This window comes from Capricornis sumatraensis, chromosome X (assembly GCF_032405125.1).
Source record: "Capricornis sumatraensis isolate serow.1 chromosome X, serow.2, whole genome shotgun sequence".
Lineage (NCBI taxonomy): Eukaryota > Metazoa > Chordata > Mammalia > Artiodactyla > Bovidae > Capricornis > Capricornis sumatraensis.
In genome coordinates, this window is record NC_091092.1 from 54,954,738 (window position 1) to 54,966,221 (window position 11,484).

The window sequence follows — 11,484 nt, forward strand, 5'->3', positions numbered from 1 at the left end:
CATCTGTTACCATACATAGTTACAAAAATTTTTTTCTTGTGATAAGAACTTTTAAGATTTACTCTCTTGACAACTTTCAAATATGCAGTACCTTATCTCAGGAGTTAATTATTTGATAACTGGAAGTTTGTACTTTTTGACCCACTTCACCCAGTTCTCCCACCCCACCACATCTGTAGCCACCAGTCTATTCACTGTATCTATGAGTGTTTTAGGCAGTGTTCTTTCAGTTCAGTCTGACTCTCTGCGACCCCATGGACTGCAGCACACCAGGCCTCCCTTTCCATCACCAACTCCCAGAGTTTACCCAAACTCATGTCCATTGAGGTGGTGATGCCATCCAACCATCTCATCCTTTGTCTTCCCCTTCTCCTGCCTTCAATCTTGCCCAGCATCACGGTCTTTTCAAATGAGTCAATGAACACTCAGGACTGATCTCCTTTAGGATGGACTGGTTGGATCTTCTTGCAGTCCAAGGGACTCTCAAAAGTCTTTTCCAACACCGCGGTTCAAAAGCAACAATTCTTCGGTGCTCAGCTTTCTTTATAGTCCAACTCTCACATCCATACATGACTACTGGAAAAACCATAGCCTTGACTAGATAGACCTTTGTTGGCAAAGTAATGTCTCTGCTCTTTAATATGCTGTCTAGGTTGGTCATAACTTTCCTTCCAAGGAATCTTTTAATTTCATGCCTGCAATCACCATCTGCAGTGATTTTGGAGTGCCCCCAAAATAAAGTCATCCACTATTTCCAGTTTCCCCATCTATTTGCCATGAAGTGATGGGACAGGATGCCATGATCTTAGTTTTCTGAATGTTGAGCTTTAAGCCAACTTTTTCACGCTTCTCTTTCACTTTCATCAAGAGGCTCTTTAGTTCTTCTTCACTTTCTGCCATAAGGGTAGTGTTATCTGGATATCTGAGGTTATTGATATTTCTCCCAGCAATCTTGATTCCAGCTCGTGCTTCCTCCAGCCCAGCATTTCTCATGATTTACTCTGCATATAAGTTAAATAAGCAGGGTGACAATATACAGCCTTGACATACTCCTTTTCCCATTTAGAACCAGTTTGTTGTTCCATGTCCAGTTCTAACTGTTGCTTCCTGACCTGCATACAGATTTCTCAAGAGGCAGGTCAGGTGGTCTGGTATTCACATCACTTTCAGAATTTTCTACAGTTTATTGTGATCCACACAGTCAATGGCTTTTGCATAGTCAATGAAGCAGAAGTAGATGCTTTTCTGGAAATCTCTGGCTTTTTTGATGATCCAGCAGATGTTGGCAACTTGATCTCTGGTGTCAAGACCCCCTCGACAAGCACTGTTTCTGAAAGCACGATATGGCAAGAGAATGAGAAACAAGACACAAGAATTCAGTGAAAAGCGAGGATCAGGGGACCAACACCACTCCAAGGTGAAGGTGCCGAAATTGAATCTAAGCCAGCTTTATTGTACTTTCAGCCATGAATGAAAGAATATGTGGGGAGTTAAGCTCATGTGGCCTTCAGGGCCAAAGAACAAAATGATCATTAACCACTGAGTAACTAAGAAACAGTAGTCAATAACAAATCAGTAACTAAGACTAATATTCTTATCTATAGATTTTCCACCAGATACGTAAAACATGTGAGTCTGAGATGCCAGTGAGAAACAGTCTGGGGTCGGTTTTCTGAACCCAGGATCATATCTTGTTTTCAAGACTATGAACTCTTCCTTCTGGACTTGTTCCAAGAGTCTCATGCCTTATAGCATCCAGTTTATCAATAATTATAAATTTCTTTTGTGGCCCTTACCGGGGCATGCTTTTCTTTTATTCTTCCTGTCTCCTACACTCTGGTTCCTCTGCCTTTTCTAAAACTGGCCTGAACATCTTGAAGTTCACGATCCACATATTGTTGAAGCCTGGCTTGGAGAATTTTGAGCATTACTTTACTAGTGTATGAGATGAGTGCATTTGTGCACTAGTTTGAATATTCTTTGGCATTGCCTTTCTTTGAGATGGGAATGAAAACTGACCTTTTCCAGTCCTGTGGCCACTGCTGAGTTTTCCAAATTTGCTGCCATATTGAGTGTAATATTTTCACAGCATCATCTTTTAGAATTTGAAATAGCTCAACTATAATTCCATCACCTCCACTAGCTTTGTTCATAGTGATGTTTCCTAAGGCCCACTTAACTTCACATTCCAGGATGTCTGGCTCTAGGTGAGTCATCACACCATCGTGATTATCTGGGTCATGAAGATCTTTTTTATACAGTTCTTCTGTGTATTCTTGCCATCTCTTCTTAATATCTTCTGCTTCTGTTAGGTCCATACCATTTCTGTCCTTTATCAAGCCCATCTTTGCATGAAATGTTCTCTTGGTATCTCTAATTTTCTTGAAGGGATCTCTAGTCTTTCCCATTCTATTGTTTTCCTCTATTTCTTTGCACTGATTGCATTGCTGTGGAAGGCTTTCTTATCTCTCCTTGCTATTCTTTGGAACTCTGCATTCAAATGGGTATATCTTTTATATTCTCCTTTGTTTTTCCCTTCTCTTCTTTTCACAGTGTTTTGTAAGGCCTCCTCAAAGAGCCAATTTGCTTTTTCGCATTTCTTTTTCTTGTGGATAGTCTTCATCACTGTCTCCTTTACAATGTCATGAACCTCCATCCATAGTTCATCAGGCACTCTGTCTATCAGATCTAGTCCCTTAAGTATTATTTCCCACTTCCACTGTATAATCATAAGGGATTGACTTGGTCATAGCTGAATGGTCTAGTGATTTTCCTGACTTTCTTCAATTTAAGTCTGAATTTGGCAATAAGGAGTTTATGATCTAAGCCACAAACAGCTCCTGGTCTTGTTTTTGCAGACTTTATACAACTTCTCTATCTTTGGCTGCAAAGAATATAATCAATCTGATTTCACCGTTGACCATCTGGTGATGTCCATGTGTAGAGTCTCCTCTTGTGTTGTTGAAAGAGGGTGTTTGCTATGACCAGTGCATTCTCTTGGCAAAGCTCTATGAGCCTTTGCCTTGCTTCATTCTGTACTCCAAGGCCAAATTTGCCTGTTACTTGCTTTCTACTTTTGCGTTCCAGTCCCCTATAATGAAAAGGATATCTTTATTGGGTGTTAGTTTTAAAAGGTCTTGTAGGTCTTCATAGAACCGTTCAACTTCAGCTTCTTCAGCATTACTGGTCGGGGCATAGACTTGGATTACCATGATATTGAGTGGTTTGTCTTGAAAACGAACTGAGATCATTCTGTCATTTTTGAGATTGCTTCCAAATACTGCATTTTGTACTCTTTTGTTGACTGATGGCTAGTCCATTTCTCCTGGGGGATTCTTGCTCACAGTAGTAGATACAATGGTCACCTGAGTTAAATTCACCCATTCCAGTCCATTTTAGTTTGCCGAATCTTAAAATATCGATGTTCACTCTTGCCTACTCCTGTTTGACCACTTCCAATTTGCCTTGATTAATGTACCTAACATTCCAGGTTCCTATGCAGTATTGCTCTTTACAGCATTGGACCCTGCTTCCATTACCAGTCACATCCACAACTGGGTGTTGTTTTTGCTTTGGCTCCGTCCCTTCATTGTTTCTGGAGTTATTTCTCCACTGATCTTCTGTAGCATATTGGGCATCTACTGACCTGGGGAGTTCATCTTTCAGTGTCCTATCTTTTTGCCTTTTCATACTGTTCATGGGGTTCTCAAGGCAAGAATACTGAAGTGGTTTGCCATTCCCTTCTCCAGTGTTCTTTGTAATATCAATAAATTGTAAAAAACTTAAATGTCTTCCTATGGGAGAAATTATCAAATTATTTATAATAGAGTTGTATAATGGAATGCTGTTATTAAAGATAATGTTGGAAAATCCTTAATGATATGGACAAATCCTTATTATGGAATGAGGATGGATATCCTCTCCCCTTATATAGGAGGGAATCATGCAAGTAAAACTAAAACCAGATTGTTCTGAAGTGGTAAGGAAGGAGATAATGTTTATAATGTCTAAAACCTTGATTTTTTTTTAAATCAGTAAATAAAGAAGCCAGCATATTTGCCAAGAGTTTCTGTGATGGCATCTGGTTTAATTGGAATACATACTGTTTCCAAGTTGTTAATTGATTTGGCCTCTGAGTGTCAAGGACTTCTCTGGAAACTTAACTGGTAAAGAATCCGCCTGCAATGCAGGAGACCCCGGCTCGATTCCTGGGTCTGGAAGATCCTCCGCAAGTGGAGGCTACCCACTCCAGTATTCTTGGGCTTCCCTTCTGGCTCAGATGGTAAAGAATGCACCTGCAGTGCAGAAGATCTGGGTTGGATCCCTGGGTTGGGAGGATCCCCTGGAAAGGAACAGCTACCCACTCCAGTATTCTGGCCTGGAGAATTCCATGGACAGAGGAGCCTGACAGGCTACAGTCCATGCAGTCGCAAAGAGTAGGACATGACTGAATGACTTTCACACCGAATGTCAAGACTCAGTTCAGTTCAGTTCAGTCACTCAGTCGTGTCTGACTCTTTGCGACCCCATGAATCGCAGCACGCCAGGCCGCCTTGTCCATCACCAACTCCCGGAGTTCACTCAGATTCACGTCCATCGAGTCAGTGATGCCATCCAGCCATCTCATCCTCTGTCGTCCCCTTCTCCTCCTACCCCAATCCCTCCCAGCATCAGAGTCTTTTCCAATGAGTCAACTCTTCACATGAGGTGGCCAAAGTACTGGAGTTTCAGCTTTAGCATCATTCCTTCCAAAGAAATCCCAGGGCTGATTTCCTTCAGAATGGACTGGTTAGATCTCCTTGCAGTCCAAGGGATTCTCAAGAGTCTTCTCCAACACCACAGTTCAAAGGCATCAATTCTTCAGCACTCAGCCTTCTTCACAGTCCAGCTCTCACATCCATACATGACTACTGGAAAAACCATAGCCTTGACTAGATGGACCTTAGTTGACAAAGTAATGTCTCTGCTTTTGAATATGCTATCTAGGTTGATCATAACTTTTCTTCCAAGGAGTAAGCATCTGTTAATTTCATGGCTGGAGTCACCATCTGCAGTGATTTTGGAGCCCAAAAAAATAAAGTCTGACACTGTTTCCACTGTTTCCCCATCTATTTCCCATGAAGTGATGGGACGGGATGCCATGATCTTCGTTTTCTGAATGTTGAGCTTTAAGCCAACTTTTTCACTCTCCTCTTTCACTTTCATCAAGAGGCTTTTTAGTTCCTCTTCACTTTCTGCCATCAGGGTGGTGTCATCTGCAAATCTGAGGTTATTGATATTTCTCCCAGCAATCTTGATTCCAGCTTGTGTTTCTTCCAGTCCAGCGTTTCTCATGATGTACTCTGCATATAAGTTGAATAAGCAGGGTGACAATATACAATGTCAAGATGATGTCAAGACTATCAGAGGCAAATTCACTATTTTAGTCAACAATGGCATGTTCCGGCCTATAGTTTAAACATCTTAAAATGTATTTTTAAATTAATTTATTTAAACTTAATACTGAGTTTTTTAGTTTCACAGCAAAAACGTATTCTGATTATTAATTGTACGTAGCTGCTATGAGTTTTCTTGCCTGGAAAATCCCATGGACGAAGGAGCCTGGTAAGCTGCACTCCATGGGGTTGCTAAGAGTTAGACACGACTGAGCAACTTCACTTTCACTTTTCACTTTCATGCATTGGAGAAGGAAATGGCAACCCACTTCAGTGTTCTTGCCTGGAGAATCCCAGGGATGGGGGAGCCTGGTGGGCTGCCGTCTATGGGGTCGCACAGAGTGGGACACGACTGAAGCAACTTAGCAGCAGCAGCAGCAGCTGCTGCTGCTATGAGTTTTAAATACAATGTCTGTTAGTTCTTAGACTTTCCATGTTTAATTTAAGCAAAGGTAATTTCTTCTAAAGGGTCAAGGAAGGTGATAACTTTATGTTGGGGTTAATAATTTCACTTTTCTTAAGGGTTTACGGATTCTGTATCTGCAAATAACTATATTCTGTGGAGCAGTGAAAATGCTGATGGACAATCTCTGAATGAAACTACTGCCTTGAGATCTCTGATAAGATTTTTCTTTCCAACAAGTAAGTTCCTGTTTTATTTTATTCCTCCCAGTGTCCTTGTTTTGAAAACAGTAGTTAAATGTTTAGGAGGCAGTGTAGTCTATTGGTATTGGAGTGAGATACACCTGAGTTTTAATCCTGACTCTGCCCTTTGCCTTAGGCAAAATAACCTCTGAACCTCAATGTCTTCATCTTTAAAATGAAAATGCATATCAGAAATAATTGTGAAGATAAATTGAGGTAGTATTTTAAGGCATTCTGTAAATGCTTGTTATTCTTTATATAATACTTTTCCTTTACAAATTTCTAAACCTCAATTTACCTTAATGGCATTGCTTGAAATTTAGTCACTGACCCAGTTTTGTGAAAGCAGTGTCTTCTGTGGCATTAATCAGGGTACTCTGTAGCTCTAATATTATGGAATATACCAGATGTTTCCCCATCTGTTTTTTTTTTCAGTATCAAACCTCCTGTTTTTATTTTTTTAATATAAATTTATTTATTTTAATTGGAGGTTAATTACTTTACAATATTGTATTGGTTTTGCCATACATCAACATGAATCCACCACAGGTATACATGTGTTCCTTATCCCGAACCCCCCTCCCTCCTCCCTCGCCATACCATCCCTTTGGGTCGTCTCAGTGCACCAGCCCCAAGCATCCAGTATCATGTATCGAACCTGGACTGGTGATTCATTTCATATATGATATTATACATGTTTCAATGCCATTCTCCCAAATAATCCCATCCTCGCCCTCTTCCACAGAATCCAAAAGTCTGTTCTATACATCTGTGTCTCTTTTGCTGTCTCACATATAGGGTTATCATTACCATCTTTCTAAATTCCATATATATGCATTAGTATACTGTATTGGTGTTTTTCTTTCTGGCTTACTTCACTCTGTATAATAGGCTCCAGTTTCATCCACCTCATTAGAACTGATTCAAATGTATCCTTTTTAATGGCTAAGTAATACTCCATTGTGTATATGTACCACAGCTTTCTTATCCATTCATCTACTGATGGACATCTAGGTTGCTTCCATGTCCTGGCTATCATAAACAGTGCTGCAATGAACATTGGGGTACACGTGTCTCTTTCAATTCTAGTTTCCTTGGTGTGTATGCCCAGCAATGATAAAAAGTTCAGGTTTCAAGTCACATTATCTTTGTCTTTTTGTGGTTCTGTATATAATGTGTTTATCAAGCACATGATGGCTCCTGAGATTAACCACAAATAAACACGTTTCATTTTGTACAGCATGTAGTGCCTTTTCAAGGAGAAAGATCAAATAAATTGACATATGTGAATTACAAAGATGAAGCTTTTATTAAAAATCATGCAGAGTTTATTCTAACAAAATTTGGTATACAAATATAAGCACAAAATTGTGTCCATTGTTTAATTCCAGACTCTACCACTGAATTCTTCTATGACTTTGCATAAATCTCTTCATGTTTCTCTATAGAGATTTCAAGTTCAAAACAAGCATTATAACACCTACTACTAATGAGAATAGCAAAATAAAGAAACTAAAGTAATTTGTTTAAAAGTACTTCTATGGTTAAATTGATTGGAGAAAGAGAAGTCTGATAAGATGGTTTGTTGTGAAGCTAAGAGAATAGTTTAATGAGTGTTGGAGTTGGTCATAAACAACAAATGATGATTCAAGCTTTAGAGCTCAAGAAGATAGCAGATATAAACTATCCCAAGCTACTTATAATAAGTACATTATACAAACACTGAAGCCACCTTTAAAAATAGTCAAAATAAAATATCTGCATTTATGAAATACTCCTCCAACCTAGTGCAGTAAGTTGAGTGAAAACCAATTTATAAATTGATGTTTTTGCCCAGTAAAATCAAACTGTCCCATTTTAAGAGAAATATCTTACCTAGGTTGATTCAGAGCTTCCCTGCTGGCTCAGACAGTAAAGAATCCACCCGCAATATGGGAGACGTGGGTTGGGAAGATCTGGAGGAGAGCATATCAACCCACTCTAGTATTCTTGCCTGGAAAAATCCATGGACAGAGGAGCCTGGCAGGATACGGTCCATGGGGTCGCAAAGAGTCGAACATGACTGAGAGACTAAGCACAGCAGAGGTTGATTCACATCTTTCAACAGTGATTAAATATTAATACTTATAAAATGTACATACCTTATTCTCAAAAAAGAAAAACAATAAGTTCATAAAATACTTTTAGCCAATATATTTCTTCCCTTATGTAACTAAAAATGAATATCCGTCCCACATAAGCACTAGCAAAAAGACTGTCATTTCATTGTTAGACTGTTTTTAGTATTTTAGTAGGCATAGCAACCCACTCCAGTATTCTTGCCTGGAGGATCCTATGGACAGAGGAGCCTGGCAGGCTACAGTCCATGGGGTCACCAAGAGTCAGACATGACTGAAGCAACTTAGCATGCATGCAGAGTAATAGATTCATCTCTTACAGATTTAAATGATAATGTTGAGACAGACAGGGAACCTTGAGAGGTCCCATAGTCCTTCTCCCTTTGGACAAAATCATATACTTATAGCTGATAAAAATTGTTCTACCTTTTTATTATTCAAAATTAGTGATTTGAATCTGAAAGCTAATTTTAGTATCTGGCATAAACTCCAGATACTAATTTAGATATAAAATAACAGAAGCCCAGCATTAGAAAGGGACCTTACAGATGATCTAGCCCAGTCTCTTCTATGATTTAAAATCTTTTCTTGTATGATTTTCATTCTTGGAAAATGGTCTTTGAACAATACCAATAGTACTCTTGCCTGGAAAATCCCATGGACGGAGGAGCCTGGTAGGCTGCAGTCCCTGGGGTCGCTAAGAGTCAGACACGACTGAGTGACTTCTCTTTCACTTTTCACTTTCATACATTGGAGAAGGAAATGGCAACCCACTCCAGTGTTCTTGCCTGGAGAATCCCAGGGATGGGGGAGCCGGGTGGGCTGCCGTCTATGGAGTCGCACAGAGTCGGACACGACACGACTGATGCGACTTAGCAGTAGCAGCAATAGTAAGGAACTCAGCACACAGGAAGTTCATCAGCTCTCTGACCAGAGCCTGACAGTTGTCACTCTTTCTTGAGTGTGTGATGTCCAGGACTGCACATGGTATTCCAGATGCAGTCCATCCTGGGGAGGAGAGTCACTCTGGGCCTGGCAAGATTGAAGAACAACCTGTTTAGAGTATAACAACAAAGTAGGCTAATCTCTCACATGTCTAAAATGTTTGGGAAATGAGTATCCAGGCCAACCAGTAATGTATTAAATTTGTAACCTCGGACAAGTTCCTCTGATCTTTTATTTCTTAATTTTAAAACTGGAGATTATAAAACCAATTTTAAGAGTTTGTTGTGAAGATTAGAAATAATATGTGTAAAGCAAGATACTTGGCCCAAATAGATGATTAATGAATGGTAGCTCTTATTATTTTTACCTGAGCTTCAGGAATTGTCAATCTTTAAAGAAGCGGAATATAATAAGAACATACCAGGAGGTAATAATATAACCATTATGTTGTTTTTTGCTGATGTTGAAGTGCTTTAGACTGATTGTAAAACATCACTTAGTGAGTGAAGTCACTCAGTCATGTCCAACTCTTTGCGACCCCGTGAGCTGTAGCCTACCAGGCTCCTCCGTCCTTGGGATTCTCCAGGCAAGAATACTGGAGTGGGTTGCCATTTCCTTCTGCAGGGGAACTTTCCGACCCAGGGATCGAACCCAGGTCTCCCGCATTGCAGGCAGACGCTTTAACCTCTGAGACACCAGGGAAGCCCAAACATCACTTAACTACTTTTCTAAGTCTGTAGTTGTTGATAATATTGGCGATTGATTCTATGCTGACCTTAAGCCATACTGTAGAGGTTTTCTTTTTGAATAAAAATCTGATATCTGCCTATTTAGTTGTCATTGGTTTCTCATATAAAGCAGGATGTTTTTAAAAAATCAGCTGTTTGAGCTTGTGAATCTTACAGATTCAGTTATGTATGAACTTATTGTAGTTGCATGAATCTTGGTATTCATGCCATAAATTATTGCCTATTCAGAATTAGAGTTGTAACTTAAGGCCAAAAGGAAGAATCTTAAAACATATTGCAGTGCCAATATGATTAAGTGTTGACAGAAACTAGGTTGATGCCAATAATATTACTTTATTTTCTAGCAGTGAATGGTGTGAAATTTACTTGCATTCATTTTCATTGATGAATTCAGTACATTTCTGTAGCTTAGTAACATTGAATAAGAGGGTATCTGTGGTATTCTTTTAACAAGGTGTTAGTTTTAAAGGCATTTGGCCTATTCTAGCTATTTAACACCTTCTGTTCTGTGTTGTATTTGTATCACTACTGCTCAACTTATGTTTAAAGTAATTTTAAAACTACCTTACCAATGATCTGTTAACAATTTATATTTTTCTGGAGTTCATCTAGAATTGGAAATGTGATGTTAAGTAATTTTGTGATAACTTTTATTTTTTCAGCATTCATTACTATTTGTATATGCCATTCAATCTTTTCTTTAAATGTACAAGCTGGTTTGTTTTTTCTTTGTTTTTGTCTTTCATAATTATTTAATTTAGGGAGAGTGCTTATTAACCATGCTGAAATCTCTTTCTTGCATTTTGTTTCTAAAAGCATGCGTTCCAGTGGAGGGTCAAGTGCTAAAGCCTTGCAAGCAGGGGCAAGATCTTAACAAGGATGAATGTTTGAAATACAAATGCTGTTATTCTTCACTCAAGACCACTACGGTTAGCTGTTTTGCCCCGCTGAGAGACAGTAAGTTAATCCTTTTACATTTATTATATTTGTTTTTTAAAATTGAGTAAACAGGTCACAATGGCATATGTTTACTGTTGGATCTCTTAGCTTAACCCTTAAAGGAGGCTCCCAGCCCTAGAGCAATACTACCATCTGTAGAAAGGCCTGGAGACCTCTATTCATGAGCTGTTTCTGCTTAGTCCTTAGGTGTGACTATGGCGGGTTTTTGTTGTTGTATTTATTATAATTTTTTGGCCAAGTGGCATGTGGGATGTTAGTTTCTGAACAGGGATCAAATCCACACGCCCTGCATTGGAAGCATGGAGTCTTAACCACTGGTGCCTGCATGCTCAGTTGCTCAGTCAGTTGTGTCTGACCTTTTGTGATCCCATGGGCTGTAGCCCACCAGGATCCTCTGTCCATGGGATTTTCCTGGCAAGAATACTGGAGTGGGTAGCCGTTTCCTTCTCCAGGGATCTTCCCTACCCAGGATCCAACTCGCATCTCCTGCATCTCCTGCCTTACAGGTGGATTCTTTACTGCTGATCCCACAGGGAAGCCCCTTAATCACTGGACCACCAGGGAAGTCCTAACTGTTGCATTTTGAGTTTGTTTTAGTCACTATCTTCTCCCATAGATCACAGGCTTTACGAG

At 39.6% G+C, this 11,484-nt stretch overlaps 1 protein-coding gene across 1 annotated transcript in view; it reads left to right on the plus strand.

The window, feature by feature from the left end:
• Positions 1–11,484, plus strand: part of FMR1NB (FMR1 neighbor) — a 46,028-nt gene that overhangs the window by 17,700 nt on the left and 16,844 nt on the right. Inside the window, exons 2-3 of the mRNA XM_068963138.1 lie at positions 5,958–6,077; positions 10,708–10,848. Coding sequence (XP_068819239.1) covers positions 5,958–6,077; positions 10,708–10,848 — 261 coding nt within the window. The remainder of the gene's footprint in view (positions 1–5,957; positions 6,078–10,707; positions 10,849–11,484) is intronic.